Here is a 22,087-nt window from a genome sequence, read left to right as displayed (position 1 = left end):
CCTGAGGTGGGAGGATCACTCAAGCACAGGAGTCCAAGCAGTGAGCTCTGCAACCTCCAACTCCTGGGTTCAAGCGATTATCATGCCTCAGCCTCCTGAGTAGCCTGGGTGACAGAGTAAGACCCTGTCTCAAAAAAAAGAGAATACTTTATTCTAATAGAATATGAGTAAATTCCAGATGACATTAGCTCCTGTGAACCATTCTTAAGCATGAACAGTGGTGGTACTAATGTGCTGTGTTCTGAGAGGATCTTCCCAACTGCTTTGGCCAATGTCTTCTGCACTGGTGATGATATGAAAAACTACCAGAAATAAACCTTAACACAAACAGAGAGCATTCAAATGGTGCACTCTGGGGTTATAGTGCTATAATGCCAAACTGTTCCTCACTCTATTCAATGTTTGTTTCTTGAAAAACTACTTAGATTAATCTGGGCCAAAATGTAGTAGAACACAAAGTTTGCTACCACTGAGAAGCCACGCCTTTAGAATAGGTATCCTAAACTTTATTACTGATCTGTATCCTTAGAGTCTCCTATTCTCAGTATTCAAAAAACTAACCAAAAGAAATAGGACATCATCAGGAAACAAGACGCTGGAGAGGCTGTGGAGAAAAAGGAACACTTTTACCCTGTTGGTGGGAGTGTAAATTAGTTCAACTATTGTGGAAGACAGTGTTGCAACTCCTCAAGGATCTAGAACCAGAAATACAATTTGACCCAGCAATCCCATTACTGGGTGTATACTCTAAGGATTTATAAATCATTCTACTGTAAAGACACATGCACACGTACATTTATTGCAGCACTGTTTACAATAGCAAAGACTTGGAATCAACCCAAGTGTCTATCAGTGATAGCTGGATAAAGAAAATGTGGCACATATACAGCATGGAATACTATGCAGCCATAAAAAAGAATGAGTTCATGTCCTTTGCAGGGACGTGGATGAAGCCGGAAACCACCATTCTCAGCAAACTAACACCGAAACAGAAAACTAAACACCCTATGTTCTCACTCAAAAGTGGGAGTTGAACAATGAGAACACATGGATACAGGAAGGGGAACATCACACACCGGGAGCTGTTCGGGGGGTGGGGGGCTAGGGGAGGGATAGCATTAGGAGAAACACCTAATGTAGATGATGGGTTGATGGGTGCAGCAAACCACCATGGCAAGCGTATACCTATGTAACAAGCCTGCACGTTCTGCACATGTATCTCAGAACTTAAAGTATAATTTTTTTTAAAAATTTAAAAAAAACTAAATTGGACACTATAAGCATAAAATGCTATGTTTTAGCTGGGCATGGTGGCTCATGCCTATAATTTCAGCACTTTGGGAGGCCAAGGTGGGAGGATCACTTGAGCCCAGGAGTTCAAAACCAGCCTAGCCAACATGGCAAAACCCTGTCTCTACTAAAAATACAAAATTAGCTGGGTGTGGTGATGCACACCTGCAATCCCAGCTACTCACGAGGCTGAGGTGGGAGGATCACTTGAGCCAGGAAGTAGAGGTTGCCATGAGCTGAGATTGTGCCAGTGCACTCCAGCCTGGGGGACACAGGGAGATTTTGTCTCAAAAAACAAAACAAAATGCTACCTTTTATATGACAAAAAAGGGTAAACTTCTATTTATATTAGCTTGCATATGCATAAAGAAACTTTGAAAGAAGACATATACAAGTAACTAATAAGAGCTTACTCGGGTTGTGGGGACAACTTGGCAGATGGAAGCAGGAATGGGAGGAAAATTCACTCAGTCTCTTGATATACGTTCTGGTTTTTAAACCCTGTCAATATATTACCTAATTAAAAAATAAGTAGACAAGTAAATATTATTTGGCATGTGGCTCATTGATGGAATAGAATTCCTGTTACCAAATGTCATGTCTCAGATATTTTTCACATGCATAAAAAGGAATTTTAGAAAAATTTTAGGAGTTAAAACGCAGAAACTGAATTTGTGAAGTGTATCATGGCATGCAGTTATGTTTTTTCCCATGAAGTTCAAAGTCAGAAGAGATTTGTGAGTACTTTGTTGTTTCAAAAAAGGTAGAAAGTTATATTTGGCTTTGCAGTGACATTACATGTGTATGCGTACACACAAACACACAAACACACACACACACACCCTCCTCTAGTAGATAACTATTAGTATTTTGCCATTGAAAATAATGGCAATAACCGCAATTACTTTTGCACCAACCTAATAACTTACTGCCTTTTAGCTATGTAAATAGATATCTACCCTTTAGCCATGCACATAAATAGATTCTGCTAACAAAGGGCAAGCAGAAGTTTGTGTAGCACCATTCATACCTATTTTTGATTCTGTAATCACAAATGACAATTTTTACTTCATGTGAACGCTTAGGTTTTGAAGACTCAGTAACTAAAACTTTAGAAATTTACGTCAATTCTTCGCAGTGTCTTTTAATGAAAATTACAGGTGTTAGTTACGATTTTTGAAATAAAATATAAATCTAAGAGTTGTAAAATGTTTCTTTAAGGTACAGAGTAGGTGATGTGTTTCAAAGAAAAATAATTTATAAATGACTTGTAAAACACAAGCCCTTCACATGCTGTTAACTTTGGAAAAGTCAGGTCTTCTCCTAACAAGGCTTTTATTCTACCTCATACTCCAAACTCTTAAGTTTTTAAAATATTCAACTTGCCTTTCTTCTTTTTTAGGGAGTGAGTGTGAGCTTGCCAGCTGGTTAGAAGCCAAGAGTTATCCAGTCAGACCTGAATGGAAAAATCTATGATTTGTTTATTTCATAGTTCAAGTTCAAAAGCAAGAGACAATTTAAATAATAAAAGAGTAACAGGAAAAAATGCAAAGAAAGAAAACAATTCAGTAAGAGTCCAGAAGAACCTTCAAGAATATTTAATTCGGAAAATGTTATTGGTTTAGAGAACCTGACTGAAAGAAAACAGCTGGGCAGAGTTCAAGGTTTTAAATTAAAAACAATCTAACAAGGTCTATGGGGATAACTCTCTGAGCCATATTTTGGAGACCAGATTCATTTCCACCAAGTAAAAGTAATAGCAGTCTAAGCTAAAAAGGAAATTCCTCACAACTGAGGTAGTTACTAAGTATCAGCACATTTTCCAAGTTCTCACAAGGCCCCGTAGCTATTTACAATCTATTTTTCCTCATATATAAATGGAGTGCCTTTTCAATTTTATGTCTTCTGTGATTCGTTTAACAAAAAAAAAAAACCACTTATACGAACCAGCCAGAATATGCCTATTTTATTAACATCATGCTTTAATAAATAACTGGCTACTTCTAATAAAATTAAGCCTCTGTTTACAACAGCCCCCAATATTCCATTTTGACCACTCTGCAGAATTTGGTGTAAAAAGTTGAATGAAATGTAGACCCTGAGCTATCAAGTAATTATGTTTCAATATAAAAATAGAGAATTACTCTTACAACTGAAATTGAACAATAACACAAACAACCTCTTTGTGGGTTCGGTAAAATCAGTTGGGATCTTAATGGCTGTCTAAAGCAGGAAGAGACTTGCAGAATTTTAGTCTTTCTGAAGACTTCTGGGAACTCCTTTGAAAGTGATTTGTTACATTCTCAGTTTTATGAGCTATCATCTGGTAAGGACACAAGGCAGGGGTTCCCAAGGGCCCAAGGCAGTTGTTAGTCTTTGGCCTGGGACAACAGATACAGCTATGACCCTTGCCAGTTCACCCACGTGGCTAAAGGTCACTGCTAAGATGTAGTCTTCTCAGCTCTACCTACTCCCACCCCACCCCACCCCCCAAGAAAAACAACACATACAAAAATCTGGACACCTAGTTCTCCCCTAAGTGGGCTCCTTGGCTGATACCTTGGATCGAAACACATTTCTGTGAACCATGGCAATTCCCTTGTTTTACTGATAACAGGGGGTTAGGTGAGAAAAAGACTCAAATGAGACACCTTATACTCTCTTAAAACAAAGACTGGGTTCCCAAAACAAATGCAGATATACATACACAGACAAAAACTTTGCCCAAGTGTTGACAGCTATTCCCTGAGCCCAGGCTGTACCCCAGTTCTGGCTAGCTCCCAGACAGCTCCCTGTACAGAGGTGGGTTTGAAATCTAAACCACTTTAACAAGGGGGATCAAAGGAGATTGTAGGTCACTTACTGATGCCATTGGGATATTAATTCAAAGAGACTCAGTGTGAACATGAAAACTAGCACACGGTGGACTAGCTAACCTGCCTGGTTTTTAAAAACACCCCCAAACCCAAGTGTGAACATGTGATAACTGGGATATCCTGAATGCCTTCTATCTTTCAAGGGGGATGATATCTAGAATCTTTTTCTAAATGGGTTACATTTTAAGTATAAGTGGGTTCAAGAAATGGACCTATAGTAATCTTAGCTTACATAATTCAACTCATTCAAAGCAGTAGTCTGCAGTCTCTTCCAATTACCAGCTATAAATGAAGTACGTATAACCTTCTTCTTGGATTGATGCTTTGAATACAATCTGACAAGTGGCTCAGAAGCCTGCTTGTGCCCTCACATTCTGTCCTAACTTAATAATAATTAAAAAAACCAACATCACCTCCACGTCTCTCCAGATAAGGCAACTAAAATAACAGGGAGAAATGGAAATGTTACTGCTTGTTGGGCTTTTTCTTTTAATAAGATAACATGATAAATAAAACCTGCTTCTGTACAGCTATTTAATATTTCAGAAATACGTACATGTTACATGCCAAGAAAGGACCCTGGTTTGCTTGTAAGAAACAAGGTGAGATCATAGTTGGAAAAAAAAAACCCAAAACGAAATGAGAAACAAACAAACAAACAAACGAGTGATAAAACCACAAATGCACAACTAACTATAGTTCTGTACCTACACTGTTAGCCACGTTTAACATGGTTTGAGGGAGCAAGAACCAACTCAATGTACAGTCCCTTTTCCTCCCAAAACTGAATGAAAAAACAAAGTCAGCATTTCTTAAACCAGTGGCCATATAGTAAAAACTGTACATTGTTGTCCATTCATTTAAAAAGCAAAGTCACTAGGATGGTAGAAAAGTGGTAACTGGTGCCTTTTAACTTTTCGATGGTGAACATTTTTTCTCAGGGTTTGAGAATTATCTCCACTCTCTCTGCATAACCAGAAACAAGATGCAGAAGACAGTGAGGAGGTAGGCCTGTGTGCCGGGACGGACACCAGCACTGTCGGCTTTCTCGTTGGCACTCTTCCCAGAGTGGTCAGTGGCGTTGTAGTCAAACTCCGAAGGGCACTGCTGATACTCACAGCCACTTCCACTTCCTTCTCCACTGCTTTCATCACCTAGTTAAAAAAAAGACGGAATAGAGATTTCATTCCACTTATTCTCATCAGAATGCATACAAGAGCAATTTGTACTTTCAAACTGCAAATGCTTACTGATATCAAAGAAGTCCACGTCGTTCCCATTGTATGCATTCTTCATCTTGCTGGTCATCACCCGAAGAGCCATGATTTGACGAAGGATCAGTATGTCTGGTTTGCTGGTATCAACCTGGACCTCTGGGTTGTTGCCCTGGTTGGCTAATCCATTTCCTGTCACTGCAAACAGGTACCTGGAATGTCAAATGACCCCAGTAAGATGATTTGTAAAGCAAAAAGCAAGAGTATTATCAAATATTTCTGCTAGATTCTAGTATTTCCACTAAGCAAAATTAGATGGAAGTTCTTCAATTCCTAATGAACTGTAATCTTTCCTGTTCCTGTGGATGTCTCGTTTCTCCATTTTGATGGAAACCTTCTTGAAAGTTATCCCAGCACTTTTGGAGGCTAAGGTGGGTGGATCACTTGAGGTCAGGAGTTCAAGACCAACCTGGTCAACATAGTGAAACCCTGTCTCTAGAAAAAAATATAAAAATGAGCTTGGTGTGGTGGTGTGTGCCTGTAATCCCAGGTACTCAGGAGGCTGATGCAGGAGAATTGCTTGAACCCAGGAGGCAGAGGTTGTGTCACTGCATTCCAGCAGCCTGGGTGACAGTGAGACTCTGTCTCCAAAAAAAAAAAAAAAAAAAAAGGAAAGAAGGAAACCTATCCCTTTTGAGGAAGTTGGTGGGTTGAAGTAAAGAAGTATAGGTACTTCTCTAAGTTAACTGAGTGTCTAAGGGAGGGACACAGGGCATCAAGTCAGAGAATGGGACCTTTGAGAACTGGTACTTTATGAGGCTAGGCCATTGGGCAAAGAGCCACAGGCATTAAATATTTTTAAAATAATGACACAATTGGAACAGCCCTAATACTAGACTATAAAGACTGTCAAACTTTGGACTCAGCACTCTTTGTAAGTAGCTGGATGCCTTCTCAACAATCCTAGTGCAAAGCCAGTTCCTAAGAACCCCTAGAAGCCTTCCATGTTGTTGCTACCTACTGCGAATTGCTTCCTGATGCCTTGGTTGACAATTGAGAGAACCATCTCTGAAGGTCACGCAGGCATCTAGGAAGGGAGAAACTGCAAATCCATTCAACAGACACTAACCTGCTTTTGCCCTTCCCGTTCCAGCAGTCATCCTCATTGCTGTTTCCTGCAGCCATCCTTTCATCATTGCAAACATTGCTCGGAAGGGAGGACCAGAATTTCTTGGCCTGTTTCAGTTTCTCCTTGACATCAGTAACCTAATTATGAAACAACAAAAAAAGATCATTGTAAGACAACACAAAACTATCTACAAATGTGCCTTCTGATCATTTCCAAAGTATCTCCAGAGTGATATGCTATTCATTTTCAACTTTAATTAGAAGAGGAAGATGCAGCTCCAATTTATATCTTAGAAGTACAAAACCACTCAAATGAATAGTTGAAATGCAAGCTCCGAAGGAGTGGCCTAGACCCCTTGTCCACTCAACTTTATTGTAAGTACTATCTGAGGCCCACCAGGTTCCATGCCCTGTAGGCACAAAGATAAGATGTGGTCTCTTCTCCCAAGGCTTTTAGAGTCAGGATCAAGCTCTTATATTATGCACTCTGGCAAACATAGCTGCTCTTGCTCTTTCCATCCCTGTCTCCTCAGGCTCCCTCTTCTGTGTTCCTACTACTGTAGGAATACTTATGTACATTTTTGAAGCATATTACTGTGGATAAAGCAATTTGCCTACAGTTATTCACTCTTCTCCCACTTCAGCATTTACTAAACATCATTTTATGTTAATAAGCCTGGAACACCTACTTCTCCCTCTCTGCCTCCTTGTTGATGCCCTTTGAGAACAAGGACCTGCCTTATTTCTCTAAGCTTCTCTGTGCCTAGCACAGTGATGGGCACATAATAGATGTTCAGTAAATGCACAGTGAATCTAAAGAGAAGTTTTGAGACAAGATTCATTGCATCACAACTCCTTGACTACCCAGGAACTTTCTGAGCTAGAAAATGGGACAGGCAGATTGACTGACATCCACATCCTATTTGCTCAAAAAGTGACACCTGAAAGACCCACACTTGTCAGGCTTCCAGCTAAAAATTCATTTTGAGCAAGAGTTTTCAGTTCTTCGTCATCAAACACGGCCGTTCCTGCCAAAATGCTCACCAGTCGGTCCAAACTAGTGCCAGCTGCTGTGGTTGGGCGTTCCTCGGGGTGATGTGGTCTGAAGCGAGCACTGAAGGCACTTTCAGAGATGGAACGAGAAACTCGTCCAGCTGGGAGGGGCTTGGGGGGTCCACATCCCTGGAAAACCTGCATTGGAGTAAATGTGGTCACATTAAGGAAGTCACATCCCAAGGCAGGGGGGTGGGGGGTATCTCCAGCTCCCCTTTCCAGCATCCTGCCTTCATTACCTTCTGAGACACTTGAACACTATTATCCTGCATGTTCATAATAGCATCAGAAATCTTCACATCGATGGGATCCATAACTGATTCAATGTTGAAAGGACCCTCTAGCCTCTCTGCCACCATCAGCATAGCATCTAATATGAGGTTTGGGGAAAAACAATACAGCATAAAAAGTGAATCATTAGTTTGGCCTCAGGTAAATCAGTCTGATTATTTTGTTCCTGTCTGTTTCCTGCATGGGGGCAGGGGAAGTAAGATACGCAGCATAATGAATTCTTGTTTTTATATCTATTTCCTTTACACCAAACTGCATTTAGTCACTATGTATCACTAGCTCTCTAAAGTGTGAAATGGCCAGATGAAGGCTTAGTTCTACAGCAAGGAAACCCAATCAGGAACCTTCCTCCATACTATTATTTGTGTGTCAGCCACTGTTACTGTAAGGGTCTTATAGTTAGCTCCCAGATGACAAACCTAAGGCTGGAGGCAAAATGACATGCCAGTTCTCCCAGAGACTTCCCTAAGATCTTTTCATCTCAGATTAAATTTACAAGAGTCAAAAACATCAATCAGTTAAGATGCTGGCATAGTAATTCTTTTCTTTCATTTATAAAAATAAAACACCTCAGATCCTTGAGTGTTCCATTGGAAAATACAAATGAAAGGATTCCTAGGAATTCTAATGACTTTTCAAATAATGAAACTTTGAATAATGCAATTTTTGTATGAAGAAAAACTTCTCATTTCAAATACAAGGGTCTCAATTTATCTTAAAGTAAAGCATGTACCTCCTTTTTTTCCCTAAGTGAAAAGATAACACAAGACACAGTACACAAAATTAGTTGGCTCACAGTATACATCTCACCGATTATCCTGCAAGTTACTTTTAGACTTTGGAGTAGCGTAGCATTTTCCAGTAAGCACTGAATCACTTTAATAAAATACATTGTCTTTGTTTTCTTGCCATAGATGTTTCTTAGGATTATGAGGCTTAGTAATTTTGCCTGCTACCTGTTGTACAAAACTAGAAGAACTTGGAAATGAAAACCCCAAATGACAAAAAGGATGCTTCACTAATGACAGTGAACTTTTAAACTTGCTTATCCCCCCTTTACACTCTAGTGCTTAGTGCATGGCAAAAAAGGAGTTAGACCCACATTATCTATCACCTTCAGGTTGTACAAGGATGGCTATTAGAAAGAAGGGCTAGTTTCCGGAAGATTGTGTCCCTCCCAAAGAACGCCGCTGCAGCCCCCAGCTGAGCTTCTACCTAAGCTTTCTACTGGAAAGGAGCATAGGCATCAGCATATCAATGAAACCAAATCTGGTCATCAACGTTTCACCTTCAACCTAGAACAAATGCTATGCAACATTCTAATGTACGGGGTCATTTCTCTAAACTACAATTCCAGTGTCACAAACCACAAACAGATTTCCATGAAATGCAATTTTTAAAACAGTTAATAACAAATGAAGTTTCAGATTGCATTGTGGTAAGCGCCAATCAAGTGATGTTTCTAACCTCTAAGTAAGGGCTAAAAGCATGAATATACCATTATACTAGGAGAAAAAAAATGCTTTTGATGTGCTAGCAAAAGGAGATTTTTGTAAACAAGTGGAGCACAACTTAATTGTGTTCCTCATTGTCAAATCATCAGGGCTGACACGTACAGGAAATACATTCCTTTGTAAGCTGAGAAGAAATCACCTGCTCCAAATAAAAATATTACGAATAGACAGATAATAAACATCTAAAATGGAGATGTTTAAATAACAACAACAACAACAACAACAACAACAACAAAACCCAGTGCATTTCGTAACTCCTCATTCCCCTAGTGGTGAGGAATGGCCAGATCAGTAACGTGTTTGTGAAAGACTGAAAGGAAACATAAACCCCAATTCTTCTGGCTGTTTGGCGTCTTTGTAAACTCTGAGCCAGCCGGCTATACACAAGGGCCTGGGAATGGAGGGGGAAGCTGGGCCTTTGTTGGGGCCGGTGCCATGGCGTTGCATGTTGCACGGCTGAAGAATGCGACTGGAGAGCATTCTGCCTGCAGTCTGCAGCCCAGGAGCCAAAGCTGCCTCTAACCCCTGGAGGAAACCATGATTGGCTATCAATTGGCTCTTCTGTAACAGCAGCCAGCCCTGATAAGAAGCCTCAAGAGAAAGCCAAAGATGATTGGTTTGGAGTTTGGGTTTTCTTCTGGCTGATATGAGCCACTGGGGCCCTTGTTTGTGGGATATCCGACTGGCTCCTGCCTCCTGCCAGGACCTGGCTGGTATCCCCGCCAGCAATCCCAATACTAAATTCCCACTGGCAGCAACCTGTGACATTAATAGGGTTGGCTCTGAGTCAAATGAGTGTTAACACAGCTACAGTATGTGATGAAGAACAAGTTGCACCTTAGCATAATTTATGATTCTCCAGAAACTGACTTTTGTTGTTGGTGGGGGCAAGGGAGGTATTTGGTTTATTTTTCCAAGTGAAGGTTTCATATAAACCAGCCTCTTATAAAACCAAGTTCCAAGGTGTTTTAACTATTTGGATTCATCGTGATAAAAGGTTGACAAGACTTCAACATTGTCTCAATTCATGGCCATGCACAAACGCAGCTAAGAGAGGAGAGGAAGGGCACTGGCAACAAGAAGACAGATTTGGAAAATCGGTTCATCCTTAGTCTCTTAAAGGGTCTAGTCCAACTGCATGATTTCAGTGCTCAAGACACTGGCACCAAGTTGCTCCCCACACCCCCAGCAACAAAGCATCCCCTTCTCACTAGAGAAAGCGATTCCTTTTGCATTGTGCCGCCAATAATCAGAAACCCACATCTTCTGCCTTGCGACCTGACTGAAAGAACAAAAGGCAGTTTCCTGACTTAACCCCAAGATCTGATTTAAAGAAGGGGGGAAAAGCCCTTGACCGTTCATTAGCTGCAGTCATTTAAAGGGGAAAGAAAAATTCCTTGCAAAGAGGAAAATAAAAAAGAATTTACAGCAGAGGCATGTAAATTGGGACTGAATTCTTCAACCACAAAGCAGATTAATTAAACCCTTGTGAAAAATTCATGAAAAAGCACTGGAGATTAACAATGTCTATTACTCCTGGTCTTTTATATCTGGTTATCAGAAATAAAGAATAATATACCCATTAAAAGCAGTTTAGATACAATTATCTACCTCATTCCTCCAAAAAGTTATCGTTTAAAATAACTAGGAAAAAATCAATTCAGAAATCCTATCTTCTACTTGGGTTTAATTTTGTTTCTTCAAAGATGACAAGCATAATTTTAAAAATGTACAACAAGAACCAACAACAGCAACTTAAGTCCTCTTTGTTTTAGAGTAACTGATTTAAAACATCAATTAAGAAAGTCAGACTGTGGTTTTGATTTGATATGGACCTTTATACTCTAGGAAAAATACGTAGGAGCATTTGTATTTTAATACAGGAATATGAGTTTAGTTATAGTTGCTGCTAGATACGTTAGAATATCAAAATGATGGCAAGGGCCATGCCCTTCTGCACTCCATTCCCAATGTGTCTGTCGTAAAGTTAGCAAAACTTGATCACTGTCACATTTTTTGTACCATATGGCAAATTCTGCTCTTTTGCCTGGAGAAACAGTGTATTATAGTTTGGTGAAACTGAAAAGAATCACCAACTTTCTTCAAAAAATCATTTTAGCAAAAGTGAACTGCAAACTTGACATCTGGGTGTGGGGATGAATGTGGGATTACAGATAGAGAGAGGAAAAAAAAACAGCAACTTTAGATCTGTAAATGCTATGGGTTTTTACTTCCATGAGAAATATTTTGAGGCAACAATTTCTCCCATGGCTTCCTTCTGGGCATGATGTGCCATTTGGTCTTATGCCTTCCCTTTCATGAGATTCTGCTTTTCTGTGTGTAGAAGATTTTTTCAGGTCTTCTAGCTTTGAGCTATTTAGGCTACAATTGTGCTGAAGTGCTTAATATTCACATCTTTTTTTTCCCCTGTGTCAGTGTTCTTAAGAATCTGTTGGAGCCAATTTATTGATGCACTTTCAAACGGAGTTAATATGGTAATTAGCTCTCACACAGACTAAAAAGCATTCCCCAACCTTAACACCCCTCACCCCGCCAAAAAAAAAAAAAAAACAAAAACACAAAAAAACAAGCCAGCAAATTGCATGCATGTTCCCATGATTTGGACAAATAAGTGAAAAATAGGTGCTTATAAAGACACTCAAATTCGGCAATTATGCAGAGGTGACTGCAGTGGGGGAAAATGTGAGTTTCTTTTTGTGAGCTGTTAGTATGTGTGTGCAGTCCTACTAATACTCAGCACAAGGAACTTCAATACTGGTCACTGTTGTTTCAGGCATCAAGGTAACTGACAACTGGACATTTAAATTCTCCCTAATTTGTCCTTTCCCAAAAATCATAACTAACCCTCTCAGCAACTGGCCACTTCATTTACATTGCTGTCTGGGTTCCAAGAGTGGTTTTCTAGGTGGAAGATATATGCAGGAATACGTATCTCTTAAATTCTCGGAGCAAAAGTCCTTCCACTCTCACCAGAGCAGACTACTATTGCTAACTCATGTACAGAAACAGAATCCCTAAATTTTTCAATCAGATTTCACCTGATCCAAGTAACAAATGCATATCTGGCAGGTTTGCAGAAGATTTGGTTGCAGTGTAACAGATATAACATTTTAAAAGCCACTTTCACAACTCCATGAGGACTGTACTCCAGCATTTACATGGATACAAGCCTTTAATGATAACCACAACAACAGACTTTTAGGGGGAAAACATAAAAAGGCCCTTTCTTGGGGACTAGTGGCTCATGCCTATAATCCCAGGGCTTTGGGAGGCCGAGGGTGGGAGGATGGCTTGAACCTGGGAGTTTAACGTTACAGAGAGCTATGACTGTGTTGCCATACTCCAGCCTAGGTGACAGAAAGAGACCCTGTCTCCGAGAAATAGGCATTCTCTTGTTATTAAAACCTGGTAGCCACTGTATCTATTATCTTCAGAAATGTCACCGTTAGTTCAAGGGGACATTTACGTGTAGTAATGTTTTTACTATACTCAAAGTAGTTGAGCATAGTTAGTCAGGATTCTGACAAACACTAAATAACACTAAAAAAAACAAATTTCACAGCTGCCAATTACAACATTCCTTGTGACTGGAAGCTAAACTATCCCCAGCAACACAAAGATGTTAATCACTTGCTCACCTATGAAATTGTTCCATTCAAAATCGAGATCCCCTTGGTTGGCCAAACAGCCTCTCATGATGTTTGAGCAGTAGTTGTAACATGGCTTCACTGTCACAAGACCCTGGCAGTGGGAGCAGTAGATCATCTTCAACAGAGCGTGGGTACACTGGGCCGTGGGGTTTACCTAATGTGCGAAAAGAAAAAAAAAAGACCGTAGTGGTGGGGCTAAAATAGAGACAGAAATTGTTTCTATCATGTTGACACTGAAGGCTTGGCCATGAACTTAATTTAAGTATGAGCTGTGATTGATCATAATTAGTAGACCTTAACTGCCTCCTGAAAAAGTAGATTAGATAAAAGATACACATTGGGACAGGGGAGAGGAGGGAGATGAACATCACATGACCCGAAACAATCAAGGTGGACACATCTCCCACCCTGTAAACACCCATTCATTCCCCACCCCCTTCCCTCCTGGAGTCTCTGTACCTCACACACATAAATTGCTCAATTATCTCAAAATCCTTTTACAAATAACTATCCAGGGTGAGCTGTGAAATGCAGTGGAGGAGGCTACCTTCATGTGCCCACCATGCACATCCTGCTATAGCCTCAACCATCAGTGTTTGTCTTTGCCAGACTGGAACAGAACCACATCTTCTGAATCGCACTGACTACAAGGCTGTCCTTTGAAACCTAACCCCCAATCAAGGTTTAGAAGGATACCCAGGGTGTCTTCTGTTCTGTGCCAAGAGCTGTGCAGGAGGCAAAGTTAATATATTCTACAGGACGGAATATGAGTAATCTTAAACTTGGGGGGCTTTCCAAGGCTTGGGAGTACTAAAGCACAGAGTGTTTGGGGAACACTCAATGAAAGAGTTGGGGCTTTGATTAAGCTTTTAAGAAAGGGGCTGGACCTAAGTGGTCAATCGAAGGGAGAGCATCCTGAGTAAGTACAATGAAATGAACAAAACCTGTAGGAGAGTACAGGACGTATCAGTGCATCTCAGAATGGTGTTGGGGAATTATGGGAAATAAGGTCAGGTGTGCGGGAGTATGTGTGTAGCCAGAATTTAGAGGGGCTTAAATATCAGGCAGAAAATGGAACACCATATGGCAGGACACACGGGGCTGTGACTGGAAGATCGTGAGGAAGGAAAGGAACAAAGATGGAAACATTACTCAAGTCAGATTGGGCTGGCCATCCTCTCCAGAGAAATGGGACTTCATTTCATCTAGTTTTATAAGGTAGAATTATTTGGGGTGTAGAAGAGCTAATTCCATCCGGTCACTTGTTTTCCTCAATGCTTATAAAGGATTGGGGCTAGGTATTGCATTCTAGCAGCTAATTAAAAGTTCCTGTCTCCTCATTCTCTCTGTCCCACCCTCCTCGTTTGGAGTATCAGAGGATTAGTACATTCCTTTGTATAAGTCCACCAGTTCTGCAAACATGGACTTTTGGACACCACAGGGAACAGATGCTGGGATGCAGGGCAGCCTGACAATGTACTTCACCTGCTCTGGAGTGTTACTTTGGATAACACTTATCAACAGTGCCCTTAGGAACAGGAACAAGGGATTAGTAGTGTCAGGAGAAAGAATTAACAGTCAGGCTCCTATGTGACACAGGTGTACACCCATCCCCCTCATCCCAAAGAAAGCTCTAGCCTAAAAGGGGGGAATACGTGTAACAACAAAATGGTAATTGTATACACTAAAGTCAACATTCCCAACCAAGAATTAAGATTTTTCCACAGTTTTAACCATTCCCAAATGTTTTCCTAAGCAGTAAATTAGTCCTTCTAAGTATGTATTAATGTACAGTAAAATTTTGGCTAACCGATATACCCTGGAGGAATGGCCTTTTCTGGATAGCCAGATTTGCTGGACAGCTAAAAGTTTATTCCTTTAAAGTCACAGATTGGTAAGACTTCCCTACATGTCCCAGTCTCCTTTTATAAGAGAACAGACAGGACTGGAGGGGAAGGTGGCCTGAGAAGCATAGGATCATAGAAGTCTTAGAGTTGGAAGCGACTTGAGAGATCACTGAGTGTTGCTCTCACATTTGATAGACAGGAAAACCAAAGCCAAAGCCAAAGTGATTAAGCAACTGGCTGACAGTCACCTCACAACAGTGGATTCCAGTACTATACCTTATCAGGCATTTCTGATGAAAAGATTTCCCAGATGTATCACGTTTCCCTGCCAGATGACAGGAAACTCTGATCTTAGGCACTAGGTAATTTCTACTTTAGTTTTAGTTGGGTTCCACATTGATGAGATTGCAAAATGGCTAGATTTTGAAGAGGTAAAATGTATGCAAGTGAGTATGGAATGAAAAATCACAGAATAGCCCGTGACATTTGTTGAATATTATGCTTAAGAGGAGACGATGTCCTAGTAAGAAGAAATGTAGAAAGCTAAGGGGTCAACAAATAGTTACTGAGCACCTATTACGTGCCAGGGATTATTCGTGAATGCATTTGAATTTAGGTAGCAAGGCAAGTTAAGAATTTCTGTATTAGAATACAAAACCTGTTCTACAAAATACAAAGCAATTCCAAAGTGATACAGGATGTTAGGAAACGAGCAAAAAATTTAGACCCAAGATAGTTATATTCAGAAAACACTTTTTTTTTCAAAGAAGTCCTTTCTCATTCTTTTAAAAAATAACTCTAGGAAGTGGCTCACTGTATTCTTAGCTCAATTGCAAGTCAAATAATTTAGGCAATAGACCTTGTAGTACCCTTCCCTAAAATAGGCTGGTGGAGGCTCAAGTTTTAAAAAGAGACCAAATTAAATGACACAGTAGAGTTTTATTAAGGGAAATTATGATGCTGGGTTTGGCAGAGTTCTTCCATTTCATTATTTGGCTAAGTGCTGGCTCATGCTGTATACATGATTTGTTGTGTAACTACTAAAAATGATCACAAGGAACTCAGCTATAACATGCTATGAAAACACTAAATAATACCAGAACTGAAAAGAGAGATGAAGAAATTATTTTTAAAAAAATGGAAAGAGAAAGGACACATAAAATATCAAACTTAGAAAAAAAATTGTCTTTTGTCTCATAATCACTGGTCAGACCACTATGTACTGTTTCACATGAAAGGAATTCAGAATCTGGGAAGCAAATCTGTTGGAGTGGGATGAGGCCCTAACATAAAGGGAAGAGTTTAAAAACAGTCATGAGACCTAAAGAAGCAGGTTTCCCTGCAAAGTCTCATCCCCCTAGAAAAAACAGCAATAATGCTAGCAATTCCCAGGCCTTTGGACCCCACCCTTGCTGACCTGCCCAGGCTCACAACGGTGGGCCCAGAGTACCAAGGACTCTGGACTACCCTAGTGGGTAAATAAAATAGCTGCCTCTCTTTTGGAGTCTTAAGGGCATCTTAGTAAGAAGCAATGTAAGTTGGTGTAAGAGCCAAAAGTGTGCCACCAGCAGGTAAGAAAAAGCTACACAGTATATGGCAAATGTTGAGTAGCTGTTATCAAAAATGCTTGGGACAAGAAGTGTTTGGGATTTCTTTTTTTGATTTTGTGATATTTGCATTCTACTTACTGGTTTGAGCATCCCTAAACCAAACACCCAAAACCTGAAGTGCTCCAATGAGCATTTAAGCATCATGGTGGTATGTTCAAAAAGTTTCTGATTTAGAGCATTTTGAATCTTAAATTTTCAGATTTGGCATGTTCAATCTGCAACTTCAATTTAAGCTGTCTCATGGAGCTTCTGGTGAAAGTCCAAGATCTCCTGGATCCAGTGGCGGCACTTACTGTCACATAGTGATATACCAGGCACTGCTGGGGGCTCTTTCATAAGCTCTCAATGGTCTCGCCACACTATTAGGGGCAAACCTTTCACCCTTTGGCAAATATAACAGTGGACTAAGTCAGACTTTGTTCTGGGGCTTTATTCGTTTTGAATAGAAATTCAAGTTCATTCACATTCTACTCCCTGGTAACCCTCAAAATCAATTACTTCTTTTGAGTCTTCAAAAACTTATTTGCTGAAGTAGGTTTACTCCGCAAGACCCAGAACCAAGCAGTAGATCATGCCACACAGGGATTAACAAAGAGGTCTTCCTTTAATCCTCAGTTATGTATTTATTCTCCATGGCATGACATGCCGTGCCACTTAAATTATTCAATTTGATTTTTACCTTGGGGCACAGCTGTTGACTAACATTTGATATGTTTTTTTCTTTTATTTAGAAGGGTTGGTTGAGCCTAGATATTAGTAAGTTGCAGAATCCTTGGGGCCAGGGTAAAGGCAGGGGTAGGAGTTATGACTGCTTTTTACGGAAGTCACATTTTTCAGACCTCTCTTAGTGATTTAATAGTTATTTCTTAAAATCATATAAAGAAATGGGAAAAGAAAAGCTATACACTCCTCCCTTCCCTCTTTAAACAAAAGGAATGGTTTAATGAGCTCTTAAGGAAAATGCTTATTTAGCTTTTATGGTTTCATGGTCATGAGGGTTTTGATGTCAAGATTCAAGAGAAAATTTTTCTGTTCTATGACAGAGTTACTACTGATAGATTTTACTGGATTTTATTAGTTTCTATGATACAAACAGAATATTTAGTACGTGCCAGGTTCTGTTCTAAGTTCTCTACATGTATTAACTCATTTAAGCATCAAAATAATCATACAACGTGAGTAGTATCATCTCATTTCACAGATAAGTAGGGCCCCAAAGAGATTAAGGGACTCACACAAGGTCTTCCAGTAAACAGCCAAACCAGGATTTGAACCTAGGCAATTTGGTTTCAGAAGACGTGTTCTTGACTTCCATGATATGTATCTAAATAACTTCTTTTGAGTAACAGACTATAGGAACCTTGATGACAGTATATAAATCTAATCCTTTTGCCAGAGCTACTAGACCTAGTGCAGCATCTCCATGTACAACATACATTCCACTATGGAGCCGGGTGTTTTCTAGTGACAATTTTCAGTTTTCAACATTTATTGACCAAATAAATCAATTTTTATGTTGGAGGGTAATTTAGGATGCAACTATTCGGATACTTGGATGACATGACATATTGTTTAGTAAAACAATAATGACTTACTGAGCCAGTGCTATGTCTTTACAACTATTCAAGGTGCCATGGGTGAGAAAAAAGATATATATATATATGTATATTAGACATCAACTGTGCTCACAAAGAATTCAAAGTCTCAAGAAAACACTGCTGGATGTGGAGATAAAAAAAGTCACTTGAACAAAACCAACCAGAAAGCAATTACATATTTCGTCAAAGTTTTAACATTCTGAAAGAAATATATCAAATGTAGCAGAGATGATAAATTCCTATTATAAAAGAGGATATAATTTGTATAAAAGGGGTTTGACACTATTTACATAAGAATGAGGTTTGATTCGTTTACTTTTTTTGTGGGTGGTATGACAGAAAGGGAACATCATCTGGACCGAGTACTTCCATATTAACTCAAATGTCAAAATCAGAGGATGGCCAAACAGAAACAGCTCTGGAGCGCAGTTCCCAGCAAGAACAATGCAGAGAGTGAGTGATCACCGTATTTCCAAATGAGTTTTTACTGCCCACAGACCAGGAGATTTCCGGGTCGAAAAGTGCCTCAAGTTTCCAGCACGGTTGTTTCAGCCGGCACCACAGGATTCCACACAAAAACTCAAACAAATCTGGGTGGCTGTTTCAACTGGCGCCTGGAAAGACTGAGGTACAGAGCCACCCATTCAACTGAAAAAGAAGGGGGCTGAAACGGGGAGCCAGGTGATCTGGCTCAGCAGGTCCCACCCCCACAAAGACCAGCAATCTGAAATGTTTTGCAGCAAACGCAGATGGATTCAGGATGGTCCAGCTTGGTAGGGGGAAGGGCATCCGCCATTACCGAGGCAGTCCACGACTACCCAGGCAGTCTGCCACTATTGAGGCAGTCTGCCACTACTGAGGCAGTCCACCATTACCGAGACAGTCTGCCATTACCGAGGCAGACCACCATTACCGAGGCAGTTCTAACTGTACCTCTGTCGACAAAACCACAAGGAAGTGTACACAGCAGTTGGGCAGAGCGCGTGGCAGCTCAGCAATGCCTCTGCTGGCAGACTGTGACTAGGCTACCGCCTTGCTGGGCAGAACATCTCTGAAAAAAGGCAGCAGCATGTCAGAACTTATAAATAAAGCCCCACCTTCCCAGGACAGAGTACCTGGGAAAAGAGGCAGTTATGGGTTGTGCTGCAGCAGACTTAAACGTACCTGCCCAGCAGCTCTGAATGGAACAACAGAGCTCTGAGCACAGCACTTGAGCCCCTATAAGGGACAACCTCTTTCCTCAAGCAGCTCCTGACCCTGTATATCCGAAGAAACACCTCATAAAGGAGAGCTTAGGCTGACATCTGGTGGGTACCCTTCTGGGATGAAGATAACAGAAGAAGAAACAGGCAGCAACCCTTACTGTTCTGCAGCCCCCATGGGTGATCCCCAGGGAAGCAGGGTCTGGAGTGGACCTCCAGCAGTCCTACAGCAGAGGGGCCTGGCTGTTAGAAGGGTAACTAAGAAACAGAAAGAAATAGCTTCAACATCAACAAAAAGGATGTCCACTCAGAGACCCCATCCAAAAGCCACCAACTACAAAGACCACAGGTAGATAAATCCATGAAAATGGGAAGAAACCAGCGCAAAAGGATGAGAACACCAAAAACCAGAATGCCTCTTCTCCTCCAAGGTATCACAACTCCTCACCAGCAAGGGAACAAAACTGGATGGAGAATGAGTCTGATGAATTCACAGAAACAGGCTTCAGAAGATGGGTAATAACAAACTTCTCTGAGCTAAAAGAACATGTTCTAACCCAATGCGAAGAAACTAAGAACCTTGAAAAAAGGTTAGATGAAATGCTAACTGAATAAACAGCTTAGAGAAGAATACAAACGACTTGATGGATATGAAAAACACAGCAAGAGAACTCCACAAAGCATATACAAGTTTCAATACCCAAATCGACCAAACAGAAGAAAGGATATCAGAGATTGAAGATAAACTGAATGAAATAAAACAAGAAGACAAGATCAGAGAAAAAAGAGTGAAAAGAAATGAACAAAGCCTCCAAGAAATATGAGACTATGTGAGAAGACCTAATCTACATTTGATAGGTGTACCAGAATGTGATGGAGAGAATGAATCCAAGCTGGAAAACACTCTTCAGGATATTATCCAGGAGAACTTCTCCAACCTAGCAAAGCAGGCCAACATTTAAATACAGGAAATACAAAGAACCCCACAGAGATATTCCTCAGGAAGAGCAACCCCAAGGCACAGATTCGTCAGATTCGCCAGGGTTGAAATGAAGGAGAAAATGCTAAGGGCAGCCAGAGAGAAAAGTCGAGTTACCCACAAAGGGAAGCCCATCAGACTCACAGCGGATCTCTCAGCAGAAACCTTACAAGCCAGAAGAGAGTGGGGGTCAATATTCAACATAATTAAAGAAACGAACTTTCAACCTAGAATTTCATATCCAGCCAAACTAAGCTTCATAAATGAAGGAGAAATAAAATCCTTTATGGACAAGCAATTGCTGAAGATTTTGTCACCACCAGGCCTGCCTTATGAGAGCTCCTGAAAGAAGCACTAAACATGGAAAGGAACAACCAGTACCAGCCACTCCAAAAATGTACCAAATGGTAAAGACCATCAACACAATGAAGAAAATGCGACAACTAATAGGCAAAACATCCAGCTAGCATCAAAATGGCAGGATCAAATTCACACATAACAATATTAACCTTACATGTAAATGGGCTAAATGCCCCAATCTAAAGACACAGACTGGCAAATTGGATAAAAAGTCAAGACCCATTGGGGTGCTGTATTCAGGAAACCCATCTCACATGCAAGGACACACATAGGCTCAAAATAAAGGGATGAAGATTTACCAAGCCAATGGAGAGCAAAAAAAAGCAGGAGTTGCAATCCTAGTCTCTGATAAAATAGACTTTAAATCAACAAAGATCAAAAGAGACAAAGAAGAGCATTACATAATGGTAAAACAATCAATGCAACAAGAAGAGTAACTATCCTAAATGTATACACACCCAATACAGGAGCACCCAGATACATAAAGCAAGTTCTTAATGACCCACAAAGAGACTTAGACTCCCAAACAATAATAGTGGGAGACTTTAACACTCCACTGTCAATATTAGATCAATGAGATAGAAAATTAACAAGGATATCCAGGACTTGAACTCAGATCTGGACCACACAGACCTAATAGACATCAACAGAACTCTCCACCCCAAAGCCACAGAATACACATTCTTCTCAGCACCACATCACACTTACTCTAAAATTGGCCACATAATTTGAAGTAAATCACTCCTCAGCAAATGCAAAAAAAACAAAAATCATAACAAACAGTCTCTCAGACCACAGTGCAATCAAATTAGAACTCAGAATTAAGAAACTCACTCAGAACTGTACAACTTCATGAAAACTGAACTGAATGTTGACTGGATAAACAATGAAATGAAGGCAGAAATAAAGATGTTCTTCAAAACCAACAAGAATGAAGACACAACATACCAGAATCTCTGGAACACATTTAAAGCAGTGTCTAGAGTCTGGGAAATGTATAGCAATAAATGCCCACATGAGAAGCGAGGAAAGATCTAAAATCGACACTCTATTATGAAAATTGAAAGAGCTAGAGGAGCAAGATCAAAAAAATTCAAAAGCTAGTAGAAGACAAGAAATAACTAAGATCAGGGCAGAATTGAAGGAGATACAGACACAAAAACCCTTCAAAAAATCAATAAATCCAGGAGCTGGATTATTTGAAAACATCAACAAAATAGACAGACTGCTAGCCAGATTAATAAAAAAGAAAAGAGAGAAAAATCAAATAGATGCACTACAAAATGATAAAGGGGATATCACCACCGATTCCACAGAAATACAAACCACCATCAGAGATCACTACAAATAACTCTATGAACATAAACCAGTAAACTTGGAAGAAATGGATAAATTCCTGGACACTTGCACCCTCCCAAGCCTAAAACAGGAAGAAGTTAAAACCCTGAATAGAC

At 40.2% G+C, this 22,087-nt stretch overlaps 1 protein-coding gene across 1 annotated transcript in view; it reads right to left on the bottom strand.

Annotated features, from left to right (window-relative positions):
• Positions 1 to 2,747: 2,747 nt before the first annotated feature.
• GPC4 (glypican 4) overlaps positions 2,748 to 22,087 on the bottom strand; it is a 121,153-nt gene continuing 101,813 nt past the window's right edge. Inside the window, exons 4-9 of the mRNA XM_012474342.2 lie at positions 13,026 to 13,191; positions 7,801 to 7,931; positions 7,553 to 7,699; positions 6,510 to 6,646; positions 5,417 to 5,592; positions 2,748 to 5,320 (exon numbers count right to left, since the gene is read on the bottom strand). Of these exons, the coding sequence (XP_012329765.1) occupies positions 5,118 to 5,320; positions 5,417 to 5,592; positions 6,510 to 6,646; positions 7,553 to 7,699; positions 7,801 to 7,931; positions 13,026 to 13,191 (960 nt within the window). The 3' untranslated portion in view covers positions 2,748 to 5,117. The remainder of the gene's footprint in view (positions 5,321 to 5,416; positions 5,593 to 6,509; positions 6,647 to 7,552; positions 7,700 to 7,800; positions 7,932 to 13,025; positions 13,192 to 22,087) is intronic.

Source organism: Aotus nancymaae, unplaced genomic scaffold, assembly GCF_030222135.1.
Source record: "Aotus nancymaae isolate 86718 unplaced genomic scaffold, 86718_ANA_hifiasm-v0.15.2.pri h1tg000004l, whole genome shotgun sequence".
Classification (NCBI taxonomy): Eukaryota; Metazoa; Chordata; class Mammalia; order Primates; family Aotidae; genus Aotus; species Aotus nancymaae.
The sequence above is the reverse complement of the archived record's forward strand: the minus strand, read 5'-3'. Positions and strand labels throughout refer to the sequence as shown.